The sequence below is a fragment of the Sardina pilchardus genome, chromosome 11 (genome assembly GCF_963854185.1).
Source record: "Sardina pilchardus chromosome 11, fSarPil1.1, whole genome shotgun sequence".
NCBI lineage: Eukaryota > Metazoa > Chordata > Actinopteri > Clupeiformes > Clupeidae > Sardina > Sardina pilchardus.
Genome location: NC_085004.1, coordinates 15,071,599 through 15,095,830, shown reverse-complemented (window position 1 = coordinate 15,095,830; position 24,232 = coordinate 15,071,599). Strand labels below are relative to the sequence as shown.

At 46.3% G+C, this 24,232-nt stretch overlaps 2 protein-coding genes across 5 annotated transcripts in view; both read left to right on the top strand.

Moving 5' to 3' along the window:
* The first annotated feature begins 5,094 nt into the window (after positions 1-5,094).
* On the top strand, positions 5,095-10,689 carry cxcl14 (chemokine (C-X-C motif) ligand 14). Its single transcript, XM_062549382.1, has 4 exons — positions 5,095-5,367; positions 6,329-6,434; positions 8,528-8,641; positions 9,109-10,689. The coding sequence occupies exons 1-4, from the start codon at positions 5,304-5,306 to the stop codon at positions 9,122-9,124; spliced, it is 300 nt and encodes a 99-aa protein (XP_062405366.1). The 5' UTR covers positions 5,095-5,303; the 3' UTR covers positions 9,125-10,689.
* A 1,221-nt stretch (positions 10,690-11,910) lies between these two features.
* The window catches only part of fam13b (family with sequence similarity 13 member B), a 56,009-nt gene continuing 43,687 nt past the window's right edge, over positions 11,911-24,232 (top strand). For 2 of the 4 annotated variants that reach the window (XM_062549514.1, XM_062549513.1), the window contains exons 1-2: positions 11,911-12,131; positions 22,280-22,442. The gene's annotated coding sequence lies outside the window, so the exon portion shown is untranslated. The remainder of the gene's footprint in view (positions 12,132-22,279; positions 22,443-24,232) is intronic. The other 2 variants (XM_062549515.1, XM_062549516.1) reach the window with 1 other exon arrangement.

Here is a 24,232-nt window from a genome sequence, read left to right as displayed (position 1 = left end):
GTGACGGTTTTATGGTGGGATCTGTAGGGAGTGTGATAAACACACACACACACACACACACACACACACACACACACACACACACACACACTGGAGAGGAAGAGCTGGACACACTCTCGTACTGATGACCGAGACCCTGAGGAGGCAGTGATGGCTGGTGACCATGGGAGACACTGATTTATTTCCTGCTAAATGATTCTCAACCTGGAAAGTGGAAGCTCACTGTGAAGTGACGCTACAGAGAGGAGAAAAATAAATCCTTTTATGAAGTGTTGTGGAACATCGGGAACATCGAGAATTATGGAAATAGGGACATGCCTCTGCACACTTTGTCTAAGTTTATGTAAACGTTTATTTCACGGGGACAATGCGCAGCGTATGGTGGAGCCTGTTTATAGCCCAGAGACTAATTTACATCAATAGTCTCTATTTGCGTCTGTCGTCCCTATTTGCATTATTTCTGTGGCCCCAGTGTGTGTGTGTGTGTGTGTGTGTGTGTGTGTGTGTGTGTGAGGTTTTAAGTGTCCACGGCAGAATTAGGCTACCAACTAAGCTGGTCGAATTGTCAGAGTGATTCCTTGGATGGAAGGGGACAAAGAGTTAAGGACCTGGAGGTAGATGTCCTGTTTTTTGCCTGTTTATTTTTATCAGGCGTGTGTGGATTGGGAGTGAGTGTGGACTAGCCTGACTCTCGCCAGACCCTTGTAGTTCCGCCATGCTCCACCAGAGGCGTTTCGCTGAGCCCCACACAAGGGTCTGGACGCGAGGGCAATCCAAACCCTTGTGCCAGTGATCAAAAAATGAGCAGCCAATCAGGAGCGCCGAAGCGAGTGTTTGATTCAAATAACAATGGCGGCACGCAGCGAGGAGTCTTGTGCTGACATTGATTCTGCTATTTCAACCGTTTTGTCGAATCTATCGAGTATTCATTCTTTCAGAGAATAGTTTTGAAGACATTTATTGGTGGCAAGGATGTTTTTACTCTTCTTCCGACCGGGTTTGGCAAGAACTTGAAGAAGCCTAGCACGTCATTCAAGATAACAGGCAAGTGGTTTATCAAATCACATGCGAGGATGTTTTACAAGGACCCGCCTTCAGAAATACATCTCCTATCGAGAAGTCCCAGATCCTTGTGTGAAGCAGACAGCGAACTACAGGATCTGGCGAAAGTCAGGTTAAGTGTGGACTGCCATATCTTAAATCTTCCCTGAATGATTTTGGCAGGCAATAAGAGAGGGGAAATTGTGGAGGTCAGTGTTTTGTATTTTTCTCTGATTTGGGCAGCCACTCAGAGATTAGTGTGTGTGTGTGTGTGTGTGTGTGTGTGTGTGTGTGTGTGTGTGTGTGTGTGAGTGAGGGAGAGAGAGAGAGCATGTGTGCATTTTCCAGGTCCATCAGCATCCGTCACTCTACCTCCTTATCTTCCTCACAAGTAGAGCAGGCCAGGGAGGTTGCATTGGGCACCATGGTGATGACCCTGCCGGAGGGGAAAACAAGGCTATCATGACACCATGGTGATGACCCCGCTGGAGGGGAAAACAAGGCTATCGTGACGCCTCACCAGCCTGGACTCCCATCACCCACCAGCGTGATCTACAGCTGCCCTGGACTGGACCAATCAGGAGCCAGGATATGCTTCTATTCACTGTGCCAGAGTCTACACTGCCTAAGCTTTGGCTACAGCCACAACAGACCCCCCCCAACACACACACACACACACACACACACACACACACACACACACACACACACACACACACACACACACACACAAACACACACACATGCCTCTCCCCTTCCTTTATTCTTTTTGAAGTTGGCTAAAGGGTTAGTTGTTGTTGGCTGGTTGTGTTTTTTTTTCTCAACAATATTTTGAAATTAGGAGTGCATAAAGTGTTACCATATTTGCTGTATTCTAGGGGTCTATTCCCAAATATTACCATCAGGAAGGGACTGTTTCAACATCAACATGTTGGCAGACATTGTAACGAGTCCTGATAGTTTTGACAGCCGTCAGATATCTGGCTGTAATGTTGGGCATTACTCGGTGAAGCTGATTAGACATAACTAAACTGATTAGGCAGAACTAAAGCATAATCAGTGAGGACTTTTGCTAAAAGTCAACATTCTGTACTCAGCAACTGCATGAGTAAGACATACATTTGAATCATATACCGTATAGCTCAGTGCACACAGCTGTTGTATGTGTCCATTTGTGTCCTACAGTCAAACCACAGGCGTGGAGATCATGCTTTAGCAACCCCACTCCTTATGTGCTGAAATGGAACACAGCGTGGTCCTGTTGATCCGGAATTTGGAATGCAATTCCCTGTGCTCTTATGTGGAACACGGAATGTTTACGCCAGACAGAAGAATCTATGTATGGGATCTGCTCCGTGTTTAGACGAGAGTGCTGCTATCAGACACAGTTTTGTTAAACGGGACTGTTTGGACGGGACACTTGCATTCTTCGGGTGCATGCTGGACCCACGGATGTGAAAGACACTTATCAGCTGACGGTGACATGGGAAGAGAAGCGTCCGTGATGGTGGTCCGGAGGAACCGTTTACACGAGCCACTTTCAGTTCATTTGTCACCGGGGGAGAATCTGGACTGTTTGCTGAGAGAGAGAGAGGACTCTGGTACACCGTGGTGCTCTCAGTGATGTATTTGTATTGATAAAAAGCTCTCTCGTCATTAAACACTGCCCACTGCATTTAGTTGGTGCATTTAGTTAGAGTGAGTGTGTGTGTGTGTGTGTGTGTGTGTGTGTGTGTGTGTGTGTGTGTGTGTGTGTGTGTGTGTGTGTGTGTGCGTGCGTGCGTGCGTGCGTGCGTGTGTGTGTGTGTGTGTGTGTTTCACAATGTGCATTATATTGATGTAGATCTTGTGATCTGTCTTCTTGTTTGTTAAATGTTGTCTGTTGGATTTTAAACTGTGCCCTGCCTGGGAACTCCAGAGCTAAATTAGCTTAAGACTAACTCTGGTACAATGCATCAAATGCCAACTCTTATCTTAACAAATAAAAAGAATAGATCAAATGGAAATAATTCTATCCGCTCCCTCCGCACGCAAGCCCTAGCAGCCTGGTCCAGCCTGCTCGTCGCAGGGCAGGCTCCTGAGAGCCAGGAGTCAGGGGTCTGTGGATGGGCCGGGGGGCCCAGGGGGGCTCTCCTGTCTGGGATAGGATGGTATGTGAGTCCACGCCAACCTGACCCCACTGATGAGCGACCATCAGACAGTAGCGAGCGAGCAAAGGCTTGCTCTCTGAGCATCTGATTGCGCCTGGCTGTGATCGATTAGCGCTGTCTGATGCGGTTATCCTCGGCTGGGCTGGACGGGAGCGGCGCTGGGGTTCGGGCCGCCTGGTGTGGCGGCCGGCGGCCGCTGGGGATGCGTGGATCTGAACGCTCCTGACGGCGCGGAGGCAGCCCATTGGCTGCGGACGACGTGTGTGATAGATGGCATTATGAATGGTGACAGCTGAGATGTGCTCTTTGGCTGCACATACAGACCCCAGGGGATGGATGAAAGACATACTGATGATTCACTGGTTGGGCACGGAATGGTCCAAGTTTGTGAGTGTGTGTGTGTGTGTGTGTGTGTGTGTGTGTGTGTGTGTGTGTGTGTGTGTGTGTGTATGCATTTGTGACTTTGTGTGAGTAGGTATTCTGATGCATGTGTGTGTGTGTGTGTGTGTGTGTGTGTGTATCAGTGAGTAAGTGTTCTGATGCATGTGTGTGTGTGTGTGTGTGTGTGTGTGTATCATTGAGAGGGTATTCTGATGCACGTGTGTGTGTGTGTGTGTGTGTGTGTGTGTGTGTGTGAGAGAGAGAGAGAGAGAGAGAGAGAGAGAGTGTGTGTCACTGGATCTCCTGAAGGGCCTCACAGAGGAAGAGGAAAACAATAGATGCATTATTCTGCTGTGGTCCTATTACTGTAACAAATACACTGGAAGGCTTCAAACATCTGTATTGGATGTGCTCCTCGTGGAAAGCCCTTCTGGAAAAAGCATTTTGGTTGCAGTGTCATCCTAGTGAGGACAGCATTTCATCTCAAGCTTGTATCTGCAGGGAGCGTTTCGCAAGTCATTTCATGCCAAGTTGGTGCTCACAAGAACAAAATAGACTGCAGCGAGCCTCGCCAGTAGCTGGCCTGGAGCACAGGTGTGTACATGGCTTCCCATGTGCCACCCACGAGCCGTGTTTGTTCTGGAGAGAAAAAAAAGAGAAGAAAGGTGGCGTCCGTGGCACTTTAATAATTTTCGTGCCATATTCCAGGAATCCCCATGCATGACAAAAGCCTGCGATGACTAACCGCTGGGGTGGAGATCTGACTGATTACACCACAATGGTCTCTATGGAGCTGCAATGGAGGCTCAGGCGCAGTGACTACACACGCCAGAGGTATGACACGCATAGCCTGACAAGTGACTAAACCATGACAAGGGAGGCCTTTTTTTTTTTATCATATCAACAATTAGGACAATGAATGAAAGCCTTTTCCATGGAAGAGTGGAATGAGTAGTGAGTGAGTACATCAAACAATATTAACTAATCCAGATGAGCCGGTGGAGTTATGTAATATTAAGTTGCAACGGCTTACACACTCCAGCTTTGCTCTTATGATGGATGTAGGCATGAGTTTGCATTTTCTTGTATTACTGAGCAACATATGGAAAGATAATCAAACACATGGCCTTTACAGTCAGCCTCAGAGGTGTTATTTTCTTCTCCTTTTTTATTCACTTTTAAATGTCCCAGATTTTTTGAAAAATCTATTAACAATTGGAATTCATAAGGTTATCTTGAATTTCATCCTTCCAAATGGCAACTTAATGTTGCATATCCTCAAAAGGAATATAAATGCATATGAGGTTCAAGTAAGTGACATCAGATAAGTTAAAATAAACACTTCAAATCTCAGTCTCTTACACAAACTGTTTTCCTTGGAGTCGTTTGTGTGTGTCGAATGACCACTTCTTTCTTCCCCCTCTTTTGCCGGTGGAGGGTGGACGTGGTGCATTCGTCGTGCATAGTAATGAGGCGACTTCTTATAAAAGCCGCTGCCTACTGAAAGGATTCATCAGATTGCAAACAGCACACGGAACCCGCCGTTCTCACCGAGCGCACTTCACTACACAAAGCTTTCTGCTGAGAGCGAGGGAGGAGAAGAAGAGTAAAAGAGAGGCGTCGCCAAAAAAAAACGCTTTTTTATTGAGGATATAGCCACTTCACGCCAGTTCAGAAGCGAAAAGGAGAACCGACAGACATCAGACAACAACACTTGGAAGGAGCACGAGGATGAGTCGCTGCACGGCCGCGCTACTTTTGTTGGTCATAGCAATCTACTCACTCAACACAGAAGGTAGGCTAAACAAAACAAAAAAACAAGTAGTGGTTTGATGGAAAATGAACTACTTCTAGTTAGGTCAGGAATCAATGCATATTCTTAACGAATTTAATTGCAAAACTGAAGAAAAGACCAGAATACTTAGTGCTGCCAAAGTTGTTTATCTCGGCGGATGGATGAAGTGGGTTGCAAGAAAGCAATTGCTGCAACGGGTCGTGTGAGATTTAATTGTGTAACTGGTCACGTAATCTAATCGCTAATAAGAGGGTACGTTTTGTCACTATTGGCATGACCTATTTGAAATACTGTACATTTGAAATATTTCACTGTTACAGCATCCTATGTCCAAGATAAAAACGGACAAGTAGATTCCAGTCCTATGCTTTTTTCCCTGAACCTAAACACTAACAAGCTTTCTTTTTTTCTCCTTTTCTGTTCTCTCCCTTTCTTTATTGTGGTGTAGCCTGTGAGTCCTCGTGTGAGGTGTAGTGCAGAGATTTAGGGAAGACCAATAAGGTTCTGGATGTGGGTCAAGTTCCCTAAGATTAGGCAACAAATGCCCACCTGCAAGCATTCATATACACTCTGTGTACGACCTCCTGAAACCGCTCCCCAAAGTGTTGCCCATTTTGGCAATTATGGCAGGGTTTTTTTTCTCTCTTTTTTTAAACAGACAAAAAATGCTATAACAGAACGAAAAAAAAATAAAACACACTAAAATCATCTCTGTTATCACAGCAGATTCCATTATAAGATTAGAAGATAAGCAAAAACTAAACTAAAAGCCTAAACTAAACACAATGGGTAAAAAGTAGAAAGTGAAACTAGGTTGGGAGGCTGCTTTATTGAATAGTGTAGTGAACAAAACCAATTTACTTTGTCAAGAGTGTAATTAATGCCCAGCTCTGTTATCAGCCTCTGGCGCTCATTCCATTTCTTATAGAAATGTGCTGACATGCTTCCATCTCTATTTCAGCATACAAATGCAGGTGCACAAGAAAAGGCCCCAAGATCCGCTACAAGGACGTTCAGAAGCTGGAGATCAAACCAAAACACCCTTTCTGCCAGGAGAAAATGATATTGTGAGTATATAGGCCTACTCATCTCATACACCCTGGAGTTCATTTGGCTCCTTGTCCCTTCTTTTTGTTGGCTTTTGTTTTTGTTTCAATTGATCTACAGCTGGCTGTGGTAATTAGCCCATGGGAAGCCGCTGAATGTGGCTGAAAAGGCTTTCAGTCCGAGAGAAACGGAGCTAATGATTAGTCAGATACTTGTGTGCCGATGATGATGAGGAGGTTATCCGGTGAATTTGTCATTAGAGATTGAAACATCTGGCTGCGGCTTTATCTGTGAATCCCATGTAATACAGGGGGCTAAACTGCCAAAGACTCTCAGCAGAAGTGTCTGCATCTGGTAAATGTTTGACTTGGCACAGAGGGCACGATCCCTTCTGCCCGTTTTCTATGCCATTTTATTGACAGAGCTTGGCGTTTAAAGCCACTGAATTCCGCTGCAGGAAGGAAGATTCGGAGGAACTAGTGTGTTTGTCACCAGTGCCAACTTCTTCACTATACCCCATCAGCGGCCGCCAAACTGTTTGTCTCTCTCACACTGTGTTATTATTTATGAAGTGGGTTATCCCTCAAGCTCGAATCTCACAGAGTGTGCACTGTTGCCCCCTGGTGGTCTTCAGCGGTATGGCATAGACATGTTTAAAAAGATTAGAGGTGATGCAAAACCCATGTGCAAAACAGCAGCTGCCAGCAACCATTAGGTAGAACTGACTACATTTTGACCAAGATTATATCCTTATATATGAACTTGTTTTATAACTTTGCACGCAACAAGTTATTTGATCTCATTTCAAACATGATAAATGTTTTTAATATTATTCCATGCAAGAGGCATACACAGCGCTCATAATCGAACAAGGCTCATGATTTTGGGGAGAGTCATGTGAGATCCTGTCAGGCTCTGACCTACAAACCATTCACATGCTCGTTGCAAGCCGGACACATGTCCCTCTCAGAGCTGGAATTAATTTATAGCTCAGGCCAGCACCAGGGCCGCCCTGTCGCCTCTGTTTCACCAGCTCGCCGGCCCTCAGTGAAAAAATACGACTCAGCATGCGCCGGAAAGCCTTGCGGCCCCCGTGCCCGCCGAAGTTGGCAGCGCCCCTATAGCCGGGGGCAGTTTAGCATGCAGGGAGAGCGAGCGCTGCTCCCTCCAAAACACCCCCCCGAGCCCCCAGCGTCAACAAAAAGGCCTCTGTCTGTGTGGACAGGCCCTCAGGTGAATGCCCAAGAGACCCAGAGTCGCGGGGGGAATGCGAATCGGCCGCGGCAGACTCGGACCACTCTGAGAGGGACTGCATGGAACACATTACATTTCCTGGTCAAATGGTAGCGCAAGGTGCAGATGTCCAACCAGGTCCAAAGCTATATGGAGTATTGCCTTTGGAGCACACAGACTGATGAAGTCATTGTCTAGATTGTGTTCCAACACACTTTGGATAAAAGAGTAATGTCAGTAAATTACCTTGTAAAAAAGGCAAACGTCTCTGTGGTCCTCTGTGTTGTGAAATACTGGAGGCATTTAGAGACGCCAATGACCAAGATGATGCTGATGCTGTTGATCGTTATGGTGATGTTGATGGATTAGTGGACCTTAACTGTGCTGTTATGTATGCTGAGGGGCATCTTATTGGGCAGACTCTGGCAAGCACTGCCCAGACCTGCTCGCCGCGGTTGCCAGAATGGTGTCACAGACTCTCCTCAAAGAACAACAAAAAGCACTGGCCGCTTAACGGCAATGGACCCCTTCAAGTAAATGTCCATTTTATGTAGTGTCCATGATACTGATGTATCTCCAGTGTCTACAATGTTTGAACACCAGTTTTAACAATACCCTGTTAGGTGGGGAATATTTAGAAATTGTAAATAAATTAATCAAACATTTAGGTATTGTTATTTATTATGTATTCTAATGTTGTATATTGCACTAGAATGAAATGGGCATTTGCATTGATTTGCCCTTAACAATCTAGCCCTATCCTTCCCATGTGGCAGTATTTACACAAATAGTATCACTGTTGTGGTGAATGTATTTGCCCTTATGATAAACGTGGTTATATAATTGCCCCTAATGCTTGCTGCTCCTCTCTGTTCCTCAGTGTGACCATGGAGAATGTGTCTCGCTTTAAAGGCCAGGAGTACTGCCTGCACCCCAGGCTTCAGAGCACCAAAAATCTGGTCAAGTGGTTCAAAATCTGGAAGGACAAGCACAGGTAAAGCCCGCCAACTAACACATTGCCTGTGGAAAATGCTGGCACTTTCTCAATGCACCCCCATGCCAAGCCATTGCAGGGATCTCCAGATTTAAAACAGTGCCACCTCCTGGCCATAAATTGCTACTGCAAACTGTTTTTGTTGTTATGAAACATGAAATCGATCAGAAAAATACATATAACAGCCAATATTTAGTTGAAGATGTCATATATCATATTCACTTCAGGGACTTTGTTTGTGCTATTGCCTTCCTTACATTGTGTTAAATCATTTGTTTTTTTGTTCTTCTGGGCATTCGTTTTATGTTTGATCATCTGTTGCCTTTGTGCCTGCCCATTCACTGATGATATATTCATTCAGCTTTGAGTGACATGCAACTCCAAGCATCTGTGTTTTTGTGAACTTTCATTATTTGTTTTTTTTTGTGTGTGCTGGTCCACTCACGGTCCACTCTTATGCTCTTCAGGGTGTACGAGGCCTGAGATGTCCAGCGACCCGTTGTCCAGTGGCAGAGGGACTGGGGACTAGCAGTGGTCAAGTTTGTTTCCGGGTGACCCACAAACCACCTCTCCAAGCGGCTGCTGCAGTCCCGGTGGGCAAGAGTGACCAATCCAGTTTATTTTCTTTCCTTTTGTCGGACACCACGGCAGGGTGCCTCCCGTGCAGTGTAAATTCAGCTGAATTTCCCCACATTCACCTCCCTCCTCGGGCTCGAGGCCACTACAGCCACCTATCTCCTGTGTGTAAGTGTGTATGAGGTTGATGTGTGAATCACTGCTTTGTCAAGCTAAACATGGGGAAGACCCTAAGTCTGCTCTATAGCGTGTGTTTGGTGTAGGAGATGGTTAGCCCCTTTGGATCGCATCTCTTTTCTTGGGCTGTAACAGTTCATCTCGTAGCATTTAAAGGGTCCCACGATTCATAAACATCTGGGGAGTATATTACTGTGTGCTAGGGTACTTGCCTGAAGTATCAAGAACATAGGTTGAAATTGGACTAGGGGATCATTATTAAACTATTCAGCTTCATTCTCTGATTTCACTTCATGGCCAGGCCAACCAATGCATATCCTTAATAAAGTTGACAGATGGGTGCATTTATAATCAGTAGAGGGCTATAGAATTAAGAAACAGCTATCAATACAAATGTGTTCTTCTTGTGTGTAAATAGATATTCATTGACATGACATTATTCGGTGTACCATGCAAAAAAAGCAGTTGTAAAAGTGTTTTGCTATTTTGTGATGTGTTCAGTCTCACAAGTTCGCCATGCTGTAGCTGGTTACAAGGCCTCATCAGCAGTATAAAAGGAACTTTTAGATTTCTAATCAGCATGGATCTTAGTACCTATCGTAGCCCTACATGCAGTATGTTCTCTTGCACCACTGGCTTAATGTATTAGGAAAAAGGCAATATGTAATAGCATTCTATAGCACAGTAAAACGGAACACTCTATTTTAATACATAGGGGGAACATAGAAGGGTAAACTTCTCATTTAAAAAAAAAAACAAAAACAAAAGACATCATTCCAAGGGGAGTCCAGAAAAGCTCCGTCAGCACAAACTCCCTCCGAGGCCTTCACTTCTGAAAATGTGTTTACAATTGACCAGTGAGCATTCTCCTCCGTAAAGACCACTCAGAGTCCTCAACATGGTGGACTACCAAACAGGGCCTCCTCTATGAGGGTCTCCTGTTTCTGAGCTGTTTGTTTTTAAGGCATTTGGTATACTGGCAGTTATATGTTCCACTTAATGGAATGTGTACACCTCTGTCATTTCTTCTTGTATATCTTATATATGTGTAAATGAATACAGAACTTGTATAGACCTCCTAGTCTGTGATAATGAACACAACTCGTATAAGACCTCTTAGTGTAATGTATCATTTCTTCTTTTTTTGAGTTATTGTTGTTTTTACTATTTAAATGTTCAATAACAGAAATGTATGAGTTTCTGTGTTTGAACTGACCCAGCAAACACAGCTTTCAGTTGCATTCCAAGGAGTGTGATCAGTGAACAAGCACAGCAATAAAAATGATTTGAAACAACACCGTGCAGTGTGAGTGTGTGTTTCGGGGGTGGGCATACAGGCAGGTTTGTAGCCAATGTACCTCTTACGTGAGTCAAATGAGTCTGTCTTTCTATCTATATGTCACTTTTCTTCTCAAAAGAATCTCAAATCTGCCTAATATTTGGCCCTATTATAAATATGAGTTATAGTTTTCAGGGCCTCTATACAAGGTTAACACATTTTGAAATAAGAGTTCGTTTCAGGGCCTCTATGGTTAACACATTTGGAAATATGCGTTAGTTCCAGGGCCCCTAAACAAGATTAACACATTCTGAAATATGAGCCAGTTTTCAGAAGTTAACATGTTTGAATAGATTGATGCACATTTTTTGTAATGTCATCCTATGGTTGCTGAGTGGCATTCGAATGAGTTGAAGGTCATTCAAAATTAAGAGAGCTCTGTCAAATCGAATATTACAGTCATTTGAATGTCACTCAGCAAGTGAAGGCTATATGACATCAGAAAAAGAGAGTGGTCTCTTAAATTTTCCAGAGCTGTAATATATGATGATCTATTCAGACCTAATTCATGCTTGAAAGGAGAGTTGGCTACTCTTTAGGTTATATTGCAGAGAAGGCCTATAGTGGGTTGGATAATTACTATGAGTAGAGATGGAAACAATCCTACACAAAACAGCATTGTGACACCTCGTGTTTGGTTCTGGCGGTTCAAAACACCTAAGAAGAGAGGTAAAGACAATTTTCTCTTTGACCCCGAGCCGAGCCTATGAATACTCCCGACTTGGCCCCGCTTGGCCCACTGGTCATTAGTAGGCTATGTAGCCGTTGGATATGGATGTCCAACTCAGAAATCGTTGTAGTCGATAGATGGCGTTGTATATCCATGTAAGCCAGAGCTGTATACGGCTTTGATGTAGGCCTATGCTACCTACGGCTCTGATGCTGACGTGAAACAACTACCAGCGGTGTCTCGTCAACTGTTAGGCAACCATCAAATTGTAGACCTTTTATCTGCTCAGTGTGCACAATGAAAGCAAACGGTCTGTGTTTTTGTGATGAGCAATAAATACAGTGAAATGTCTGTGCATTTACAGTAAAATCTTTGCAATCCTGTTTTCAGATCAATAGGGGGCAGTGTCTGGTTTCCGTCTGGTTTCTGTCAGCTCTCGAGCCATTCGCTCTCCGTCCATCTCGCATACACTTTCTCGGAGAGAGGCGGGGACAGAATTTGGCAGCTATTTTTCTCTGTGGGTGTGATACGTTCTTGCGATGAGCTCTCAAACGGTCTCTTAATCTGATCAAACAACGAACCAATTGATACAAGCAAGATGATATGTTTCACGAATTCTCCAGCTATATCTAATTGTTTGCTTTAGAAGAAATCGTCCAGCAGGATTTAAACAAGAAATAAGCTACACTACTAGTTTCTTGCTTCGGATTCCTGTTGGGTTCGACCTGGTAGGTGCACTGCCTGTCTGCTCATTAGATTAGCCTGATGCTCTGCTGTTAACGTTAGCTAGCTAGCACTAGTTTTGCACAACCGCCGTAGCTTTGCAGCTTGTTGATGTTAAACAGCTAGCCTAGCTTGATGCGCTTGCTAGTTTTAACCTGTTTTTGGTATTGGTATTAAGCTTAAATTATATCTGAATGTTACATCGTTACATTTTTATCATATTGTAGTAGGAAACCTCACCCAAGTTAAATGTTTGTGAAGCTCGCTTAGCAGTAAGCTAGGCTTAGCTAGCGTATCAACGTTAACATATACTGTAATTGCCATCTTGATTGCTAACATAAGCCACCACCATCACTATCGTCAGGGAACTGGTCAACTATGCTATGTCTTGCCTGCTACGATTGGAATTTACTGGCACTAAGGCTTGTCACTGTCCTAGCCAGCCTGCTAATGTGCATTTTCGATTTTGATGCAATCTCTGCTGTATAGTTTCGTTTCATTATCAAGGGAAACTGTAAACAGTATGCTCTCCAAATATGGATGGAGGAAGATGCGCTCTTCTACCGTTACCAATTATTCGAACGTTTGCTATCAGCTATCGATAAGCGACTGGTGTTAGCATAATGTAATGTTAGCCCTAACATTCATGACCAGTGGTTATGTGGTAAAACCATGGTAAGTGACCCTAAGATGCCATTATAAATTGTAAATTACTTGGGTGTCTTGTATTTAAAATAGAAATTCTTCTCCTGTAAATGTCACTGTCCTTTAATATTTCCATAAATCATCGATTGCGTTTGACAAAATTCGTTTTGTAACGTGAACTTTGAGTGTTCATGAGGAGTAACTTTGGCTGGCTTTAACCATACATGGGCTAGTACTATCACATAAACTTGTTTTTCTCCGCTAATTTATTATCTGTCATAATGTCACTGACTATATTGATAGAGCGTATTTGTGGTCGCAGAAACGACCAGCTGATTATTTGTTATTAAAGCGAAATACAGGCAATGTCAATATTGAGCGAACTATTTTGTCTCCACCCACGGAGTTGTCCTGCGCGAGGGTGATGTCTTCGTGGATTGACTGGTGTGGAATGTTCTCGGTCTTGCGAGTTCGAAACCACCTCACGTCCATTGAAGTGCTCTTGGTTTACTCCCCTAAATCTGTCAGACGGTCCGTTTAATTGGTTTCTATTCATTAATTCAGTTTAAGAGGCGGTTTTACCTCTCCTGGTATTGCACAGGATTCAATGCTTGGGTTAAACGTAATTTGCTCCAGTCTTTTTTTCATTTTAGGCAGCTGTCAGATTCATCATGCCTAACAAACCGGCTCATTGGTTGCACAGGTCGAGTGCACACATATGCTTTGAGCTCTGAGACAGAAAATGGAGATCTACACTTCTCTTCCAGCAGCTGTTGTGTAAAGATGATTCTTCTCAGAAAAACACCCATCTCCTGATTTTTATATCGCAAGTGGTGCTCTGTCACATGCACAGCGGTGTCATAAAAGAGTACAGCGTCTAAAGTGGGACACGAAATAAGTCTGCTCAGCAGGGTAATCGGGACAGCTCATCAGTAATGGATGTTGCTAGTGTTCTTCACCCAGAATCATAGAGCCATGCATGAGCCATATATTTGCCTGCAGGGGAACAACTGGTTAGTTGTTTTGTACACACAAGATGGCGGTTCATACAATGTGGGCATGAAACAAAATTTGTTTCTTTGATCATAACATTTACAAGTGTGCACAGTTTTTACTTGAAACACTGCACCTTTGGTATGTGTTATTGTAGGTTTACTCTTTCTGTAAGTGAGATGAATATGTGTCTGTTTTGCTAACTATTGGCAAATTATTTAATTACAAGTGTGGCCTCTTTTGGTTGTCAGCAGTCCCCTGCCAATGTCGTTTATCGTTTATCAACGGCCATGCATTCCAGGGCAGAGGTAAATGGCTCACAGACTCAAAATATAAGTAATATGAAAGAGGCAAACTCTCCAGTACCCCAGACTACACAATAGCTGAGGGTTGTCTGGTTTTCTTTTGAATTCTGGTTAATTTCCCAGCTACGTGATGTGCTTTGACTGTGTGTGCAAGCAAGCAAGCGGCTGACCACCAGACCACACACACACACACACAAATAGTGGCTGCCTGCTCTGGCTGCTCTGTAGATGGATTGCAGGACACAGTGCTCATGCAAATTTCAAAACAACAGCACGGCGTGTTCTCTCTGCCTGGCCCTGGCTGCTGTAGAATACCTCTTCTCAGATACCTCAAGCCGCTCTCCGCCTCTTAATTAAGCCGTAGCGCTGAGGCCGAGCGCATGCACGCTAGGCGGTGCGGAGCACAGCGGAGCGGCCGCAACGTGCCAGATGCGTGGTTTGGACGGATCGTCTGGCCGTCTGCAGTTTCCTGGCCTGTAGTCCTGTTACTCAAGAGAGGAAGCAATTGTCCATTATGGGACACGGACATACTGTAAGTTATAGATTAATAACCAGTGTGTTGTTGACTAATGAGTAACATCTGGTTAAAGATTGCAAGGATGGCATAAGTTGCATTTCCAATGACTTGGTATAGGCTAGTAATAATACTTTTCTTATTGGTGTGCCTGTTTTGGTGTTCGTGTGCCAAATACAAAGGCAACAACTGTCAGTTTGTCTTGGGCTCTTGTGCCTTTTGTTGAGGCAGCTGATTTTAATTTACCCCATTCCAAAATGATTTTGTATCGTTTAATTTTTTTGTTTTGTTGAGTTTATTGTCGTCAGGTATGCCAAGGCAATGGTCTTGTTTTTGCAGGGAATGGTCCTCCTGCCCTGCCCTGAGAAAGATAAACTCGACTCCCTTGCTGTAAATTAGCTGCTGTTGCCGCTAGCGGTGAGGATCCAGGCCCTGAGAAAGATAAACTGGGCTCCTCGGTGCTCCAGCTCGGTTGGGAAGCGTTGCTAGTGTGTGGGGGGCGAGCGGCCAACTAAAACCCAACCCGGCCCGGCCCAGGCGGGCGGCAAGAGGGGACGTGAGAGACTACTGAAGCCCAGAGCGTTCACAGCAGCAGGGGGCTTGAGTACTCCATTAGTCCCTGCCCTCTGAGGTCTTGTGTTGGGGCAGAATAAACAGCCAGAACTTGAGTTCTCACATACAAGGCATGCCCGCCTACCCACCCACCCACTCATACACACCGCGCTGACGTGGGTGGGTGGGTGGGGTGGGGGCACATTATGTTATTTTGTTTATGGGGAGGGAAGGGGAGGATGAATGTCTTATCTGATGATTGTAACAGATGTACGGAGACGATATCCCCTGGGAAATGCTGAATGTGTCATCCTCCGATTACACTTGCACACACACACACACACACACACACACACACACACACACCTACACACACACCTTAAACCCCTCTGTGCTGCCACTCTAGGCAGTCCCTTCCTGTCAGATTGAGAGATTTGCCCACTCTCTTCTCCCTGTTTCGGCAGGCAGACAGGCAGGCAGGCAGGCAGGCAGGCAACATTTGGGGCACCATATGTGCCCCTGCTGGATTAGAGTCACGCCCGGTCTGGGTTAGTGTTAGCACTAGCGCTATCTGGGCAGCACCGCGGGCGGTGGTGCTAAATCGATTAGCTTCAATTGAGCTGAGAGCTACACAGTCGCCCAGAGGAGGCTTCTGGGACAGTGCGCTATGCTACGCTACGCTGTAAGTGGGCACTGTGTAAAATGGAAGACAAGAGCTGCTTTGTTGATGTATTGGGGAAACAGAGACTTCTGGGAAGCCTCACGCCCACAGTCAAACGGCAGAGATCTGCCTGCCTCTGTCTGGTCCTCGTGTGCCCTAGATCTACCCCTGGCCTTGCCCTGATTTTGGGTCCTATCTGCCTGCAGCCTGGCTCAAGCCAAGGACAGCAGCTTGTTTGGAAGGGGGGAAAAAAGACAGAAACTAGGCCAGTGGTTCAGCGTCCGACTCATATTTGGGATGAGCATAATCACATTAGCCCACGCTGGCTTATCTCTTCGCTCATCTCTATCAGGGCGTAGCCTGCTGTCATGAGACCTGCGAGGGGCAGTACCCCAGACGACAGCCGCCTCTGGCCCGGACCTGCCCCGAGTGCGGCCCAGTGTCTGAGGGGAATTCTGCCGTTTTCCAAGAACTCACTGTGACTCGTATTGGGGGAAGGTCAGGTTGTTAGGGCTTTTTTGACAGCGATGCCGACCACAGACAACTTAACTTTCCACCTCTCCCCCTTCCTTCACACTTTTCAAACATTTAAAGGGATCTGATTGGCTGCTGGCTACGTCAGCAGTACAGCAGAACAGAAGTGTCCGTTGCGTGTGTTCACTTCTGTTTGCTGTTGAGACACCACCCACGGAAACCTTCCTACAGCTGTGACTCACAGCACTCAAATATAGCCAAAGATCAACATCATGCCAGAGAGAGAGAGGAAGCTTCCTGCCTCTGTGCGCTCAGCAAAGAATGTTAGTAGGCTTGGACTGATGCATCCTCTTGCTGGGTTGTCAAAAATACAGGCATGAACTTTGTTCAGATATCTTGCTTCCTGTTGGCTTATTTCTGATAGCCCCAGTCTGTTTTGGGCGTGCAGGGACTGAGATGTTGTGGTAGGTTTCAGATGGCTCTATTGATCACGCTCTGGCCAGCGGCTGCATGTGTGTGTGTGTGTGTGTGTTGCAACTGCCGCCAATGCTGTTGTTGTTATCTTGTTAGTTATTAGCGGAGCTTTATCTCTACAATTGGCTGCAGTGGCAGGCAGGAGAGGCTAGCAACAGTATCCAGCTAGAGCTGCAGAATCAAGCTGCTGCTGCTGCTGCTGCTGCACAGACTAGCAGAGGCTTGCAATAGAGACTAGCAGAGCTTGCTGCTGCTGCAATAGAGACTAGCTAGAGCTTGCTGCTGCTTGCAATAAGCTAGAACTTGCTGCTGCTGCAATAGAGACTAGCTAGAGCTTGCTGCTGCTGCTGCAATAGAGACTAGCTAGAGCTTGCTGCTGCTGCAATAGAGACTAGCTAGAGCTGGCTGCTGCTGCAATAGAGACTAGCTAGAGCTTGCTGCTGCTGCTGCAATAGAGACTAGCTAGAGCTTGCTGCTGCTGTTGCTGTTGCTGTACAGACAAGCAATTAAGCTCTGTGTTGGCCAGTGTGAAGTACTGTACAACGGCTCTCTCTCTATTATTTCTCTCTCTATCTGTCTCTTTCTCCCTCTCCCTCTCTCCCTGTAATGGTCCCTCTCCATCTCCTTCATTAGTCCCTTCCCTCCTCAGATCTCCATCTCCCTCCCTTCCTTTGGCTCTGACTTTACTCTGTATTTTTATATCTCTGTCTCCCACTCCTTCCCCCTTTATCTTACTGGCTGTAATTCACACTGTCTCAATTACTCTCCCAGTCTCTCTCTCGCGCGCTCTGCCTCCCTCCTTTATCTCTCTCTCTCTCCCTCCCGCTCTCTCTCTCTCCCTCCTTTATCCCTTCTCTCTCTCTCTCTCTCTCTCTCTCTCTCTCTCTCTCTCTCTCTCTATCACCCTCCTTTCTCTATCTGTCTCTCTGGGTTGTTATGCTGTGGCTGGGTCCAGATGGAACTGTAAGTGAGTGTCAGTAGTTCATCACGGCGTTAGACCACGCTGGGACGGCTGTGCAGGCTACCATGAACAAACGGGGGTGACTGGCATCCCCTCACTACAGATTGGCTCTCACGCTGGTTGGTGATTGGTTCCAATCACTGCTGATTGGATGCCCAGTCCCTGTCCCTGCTGCTGATTGGTCATCGAGTCTCTGGAAGACCAGGGAGCACCAGAGTGGAAGGCACACTGTCTCTGCCACCTGCTGCAAGCTTCCTGCGGCTGGCTAACGGAGCGGAAATTTCCACTCTCTTCAGAGCTGTCTGGGGGTGCAGATTGGGGGGAGGGGGAGGGAGAGGGTAGCCCCCCTCATTATCGGGAATGTAATTGCTAACACAGGTCTTGAGCGAGGTTTCACCTGGATGAGGTTTCACCTTTTTGTTGACATACCTGCTCTGTGGACTACTCATATTAGTCAGGGTGCTCTTTCATTACTGACTCACTTTCACTCTTTGTCAAGAGCGAGGCTAGCCGACGGACTTCTCAGTTATACAGGATAGTTCTGTTTAGCATTTACTGCTGTTGTTAGGTGACTGTAGATGATCACCTTTGAGCATAGGTGGTAAGTTGTCAGGGTGTAGCAGACATTAAAATATCTTCTGTACCGGAATTTCTCAACTATTAGCTGCGGCTTCCACATTGATTTTGCAAATTTTCTTTAGCTATGACTATGAGGTTAATGCATGGGGGCAGTTAATAATGCGGTTTTGTTTCTTTTAACTTGCATAAAACATTGTCCTGCGGCTTATACACAATGCGGCTAATACACAGGAAATGACTGTAGTCTTCCATGACATTCTCTCTGTAAGTTAAGTTTTAGGTCATTCTTTCTATGTCAACTTCAGAATGGTATTTCCATGCCAATTTCCATTTTCATGATTTAATCAGATCAAATTCAGAATTCGTTGTGGTCACTTATGCAAAAAGGCTGCCTGTTGTTCAAACCTCTTTGAGTTTAACCCTTAATATCGATGATTATGTTCTGTCTCACTCCAGAAGAATCGCAAACATCTATTTGAAGCTATTGCACATGGTAGCATTTTATCAGCAGTGAGCAAGTGACTTAAAATGGATGCTCTCTCATGCATGCTCATAGCCGGTGTATCAGCTGCGCTGTCGTCTGCTAAAGTAGGCTCAGTGTAAGTGTGTTAAAGTGATCTAGGCTACCTGCAGCTAAAGACTCTTAAGACGCCGAAGATACCTGCTGCTATTTTTACTGTCTGGCTGACCTGGTTTGGCCCCCAGTGCTGCAGGCAACCAGGCCTCTGTAGAGCTCTGGTCGTGCCCTTGGGATGTGTGTGTGTGTGTGTGTGTGTGGCGCTAGTCAGCGCTGGCTGGGAATGACCTTGACCCTGTGAGCATGCGTGACCTCTGTCCTGTTCCAGATCGGGGTCACGCTGGGAGCAGCTCCCAGGAGAGGTGCTCTGCTTAATTAAGATGAGCTCGGGGAGGGGGCAGGACGGAACAGGAGAAGAACGTCCTCATGTTGGAGATCACCCTCCTCTCTTTAGCACTCCTTCACTTCCTCTTCCTCTTTTCCTTTGTCTCGTGCGCCATTTCTAGAGATGCTTTACTGGTACTCAGCAGATGCTTTTATCCGAAGTGGCGTGGATGCTTTCTGTTCCTTTATGTGTTTTATAGGCTGCAATCTTCTGTTCTCTCTCTTGCTTGCTTGACAGCTCTCTATCAGTGCTCTTCCTTCATACCATCCCCATCTATCTTTCTTTCTTTCTTTCTTCTTTCTTAGTTTTTCCTTCTCTTTCTCTCTTTCACCCTCTCTCTGTCTTTCTTTGTCTATCTTCTCCATCCTCTCTTTCTTTCTTTCTTTGTCTATCTTACCCATCTTTTCTTTCTCTTTGGCACTCTCTCTCTCTTTCTCTCTCTTATCCATCTTCTCTTTCTCTCTCTGTCTCTCTCTCTTTCTTTCTTTCTTTCTTTCTTATGCTGTCCTTCTGTCACACTAATTATTTGAAGAGCTTTGTGTGTTCCAGTCCGAGCACATGCCTAGCTTCCTCTTTCGTAACACACGCTCCAGTGTGGATGAGTTTCTCTGCGTCGTGAAATCTGCTGTGTCAGTGTGATGATCCTTCAGTCAGGGAAAAGACTCAGTGACGCAGACCAGTTTTGGACAGTCACTCATTGTGCAATGTTCGTCCAGTAACCCTGCTGAAGCTATGGAGCTGGAGGTTGAGTTGAGCCAACGTCGCTACACTAGTGGAGGGGTCCACAGAAGGAAGGTCACTCTTTTCCTGAGTGCTGGTTAGCCCCCAGTTCCCATAAATGGCGGGAGGGGGGGGGGGGTTATTGGATAAGCTGAAGTACACAACCGGCACCCGCAGGGATTAGGAAGGGATCGCTCTGGGTCAGAGGACTGTTGTCACAGAGATGGCAGCGGGATGAGGAAGTTAAGAGAGGAAGTTTCAGATGCGTTTAGGAAGAATTTTGCAGGAAAGCTCTCTTTTTCTCTCTCTAACATATACACACTCTCACTCTCACACACACTCTCTTACACTTACACACACACTCCCACACACTTTCTCTCAGACAATGGTTGACATTGTGGAATGAAAGGTCGCGTAGCATGATGTAGTGGGCTTGAGATTAGCGGCAGGCTTTTACGCTCTCGTTCTCGCCGAGGTCCAGCGATCCAGCAGTGGCGCTTTTGTTTCCGTCGGGACGGTTCTCCGGCACGCTCCAGCACAGATTCGGAGAACATTCTGTCCTCCTCTCCACGTGAACACTGTGATTTCATAGCACCAAAGGCCTCAGCTGCAGCCCACACATGCACTCCGAGCGGCGGGAGGATCTCCTGATTAAGCTCACAGTTTTTTGTTTTTTTTCTATGCCCCTACTGAACACTGTTCTCAGATCTGTACAACGCTGGGCGGTGCCTGCGCTGTGTGCTGCTTTCCATTTGAAGTTCATTAAGTTACTTTTCATCCACATCATCCTCGCAGTTAGTTTATTTCATTACTGTGTAGGAAAAGCTAGCCCAGATGTGGTCCTGATCCATTCTCATTGGTATGTGTACCTTGTCAACATCAGCCTCAAGGTCTTGGTGTTGCACCCAACTCGCTCTAGCTGTTCCAAAAATTGGAAAGATACCAAGGCACTCATCTAGTAGAAAGTTGAAATGCCTTTATTGTACTCGGCAATACATGATAAAAAACGCACTCCAACGCTCTAGCTGTTGTTGAGCTGCAGCACGCCCTAAACAGCTTTGCTGTCGTCCGGGCTTTCCAGCGTGCTTTCCATCAAACGCAGCTCCAGGGCCCCGGGCCTCTTCCGCTGCTGTCCAGGGAGGAAGGAGCCGGAGCGTCGAGTGGGTGACTCTGTGATGTTCCAGCCTCCATGTGGTTGGCGGCGCTCCTGGTGTTGGATGTTGGACGGTAGGTAGGTCAGCGGTGTTGCGTAACAGTGCGGAGGAGAGCGCAGCGACAGGAAAAGGCATTTAGCGCCGGAGAGGGAAAACGCACACACACTTGTACACACACGCACACACTGCACACACACGCCGTGCGTACCGCTGGGAGAGGAGAGGGTTATTTATAATGCATTATTTGGCGCTGCCGTAAGGCGTTAAGGTCAAACTGTGGAAAACTTGCTCAGCGGTGCCAAATCCCAGAACCTCGGGAGCCTGGGCTGCTGTTTAGCTGGTTTTGGGCTCAAATGAGTTACACAGCCAGCAGCTGGCCTGCCCCCCCTCCCTCCTGGGCAATAACAGCAGCAGTAGGAGAACTGGCACACGGTGGGCCCATTGAGTGAGATATCCATACCTGGATTAGCATTCCGCTGGGCATTATGGTCGACATTTGGCACGTGGTGCTTTTGAAGTGTGTGTCCCGAGTATGGCGGTCGGTCCCAGTCCCCTTTAGGAGGCTACGGGGGTCAAGAGGCTTTATTAAATACCATACCATGTGCATGCCACACACACACTCTCGCGCACACACACACACACACATTTGCGCACACACTCTCGCACACACACACACTTACGCACACACACACTTGCACACACACACACACACACACACTCGCACACAAGCGCACACACACACCCTGTGCATCAATAGACCAGTGGGTCGCTATGGAGTCCCAAGTCGGTTAACTGCCATCCAGTCAGTGACCACCCACACTGGAGCCCATTCTGGCACGGGTCTGCGCCGCCTCGGGCCCAGATCTCAACCGGATTCCTTTCCAGAGTGCGTTGCTGTGTGTGGACCCCAATGTGTGCAGGAGTCTATTGAAGGCCCTCGGTGGTGGTGGTGGTGGTGGTGGTGGTGGTGATGGTGGTGGCGGCGCTGCATGGCAACACTGACTCCATGGCAGCCGCGCCAGAGTCTCTCCTTCTTTCCGTTTATTGGCTCCTTTTCACGTCAGCAACTTGATCTACTCTTCTTAGCAGGGTTCAGACCAGGTCCCTAGTAGGCTGTCATAAAGACTTCGACGCTGACCAGTGTGTGTGAGCGGTCCTGTTTAATAATACCCCGCTCTGTTGTCCCCTCTTTCTCTCCCTCTCTCTGTTCCATCTGCAGTTGTACTAGCTGAAGTCCTGAACGGGATTTGCGGTCTGTCAATGAGGAACTACAGGCTCATCTTCTGTCACAACCTGAAGCAGCCATAGATGCATTTAGCAGTCACTGCGCGGGAGGAGGACAGGAGATAAACTGAACTTCTGGGTATTTCAAGTGCCAAACGGTGAGTACCACACACACACCTCTTTGTGTGTGTGTGTGTGTGTGTGTATGTGTCTGTTTTTCGTGTGACTGACTGGCGTGTGTGTTAGTCTGTGTATTTGTGTTTGTGTGTCTGTCTCTGTGTGTGTGTGTGTGTGTGTGTGTGTGTGTGTGTGTCCTTGTCCATGTGTAAACAGAAATGAAGGCGGTTAAATTGATGACATTGTGATCCCTACACTCTCAGGTTATGGTGTTGTGCGAGCTTGTTTGTATTTGCCCTATCGCGGTGCGTTTAATTGTGCTGGTGGCGCCACCATGTCTAAGTGGCTGTCTGCAGACTCCGCACAAATGAATGCATGTCATTAGACAGCCTATGCATATGTATTAGTCCATCAACATAGAGGCTGATATAGGTATCATTGCCTTTTCTATATGTTTGTTCAGAATTATAACATTATTTGGATAATTATCACCCAGAGGAGAGAAACACACTTTTCTGATTGCCTTGTTAGTTGGTTATTACTTCTTAATAATGGAACACCTGAAGTAGATCTGGTTAAAAGGTTTTAACCACAGTTCCAATAGAGGTATTTCCACAGACCTAACATCTAGCAAACCATGACATAACCAGACTGGACCACAGCATTTGAAAGTAGCTATGACTAAATTAAAACTCCCCTCTCTTTATGTATGTCCAATTTGTCCCACTCAAGTGTAGAAATGTGTTCCATTTGTGTGGATCTCATTCAGTTCCTCCAAGAGTGGCCGGCAGAAGAATGCTGCTGACTTTGACATTGTCCACATGTGTTTGGCTGTAACCATGGAGATGCCGTGGAAACCAGAGCACTGTTCCACCGTTTCTCTCAGTGTTCAGTGTTCTCCCTGTTTGAGCCAGAGGCTGAGTTATATTGTGTGTGTCTGTGTGTGTGTGTGTGTCTGTGTGTGTGTGTGTTTGTGTCTCTGCGTGTGTGTGTGTGTGTGTGTGTGCGTGCGTGCGCGTATAGCAGAAGCAGCACTAACACAATAAGAACAGGCAAATTAACTTAACTAGCTCTATTTTCCCCATCATCAGGCTGGTCCTTTGTACTTTCTTTCCTCTGATGGTTTTTCATGGTTTAGTGCCGATGTGTGACAAGGGCTATCCATGCCAGTACAGTCACCTGACAAGGCAGAGAAAAGAATGTTCCAGAAACGGGTCTGAATGCCTTGAAGCATCCTGCTCCTCTGACCTGCATCTCACACACTCACACACACACTCTCACACACACACACACACACACACTCATACACCCGTGTGTGTGAAAACGTATCTGCTCTGATTTCTCTGATGTGTGTGTTCCTGATGTAGCAGATAGCAGAGGCGCTAGCCTTGTGCTCATCACATGGGCTCACCTGATAGCACTTCATCTAGGACAGCTGGCTCTGTCACCCGCAGCTGTACCCCCAGGGCTTGTGTCTGTCTGTCTATCCGTCTCTTTTTTTGGAGTGTGTGTGTGTCTCTGTCCTTGTGTGTGTGTGTGTGTGTGTGTGTGTGTGTGTGTGTGTGTGTGTGTGTGTGTGTGTGTGTGTGTGTGTGTGTGTGTGTGTGTGTGTGTGTGTGTGTGTGTGTGTGTGTGTGTGTGTGTGTGTGTGTGTGTGTGTGTGTGCGCGTGCGCAACCGCGCACAGAGTGTTTGCTTGTCGGTTAATAAAGTTGAAAGATCTCTGATACCCAGGCACCTGCTCATGCCATCATAACAGACATGCCAGGACTAATGGCTATGTAATACACACTGACACACACACACACACACACACACACACACACACAGTT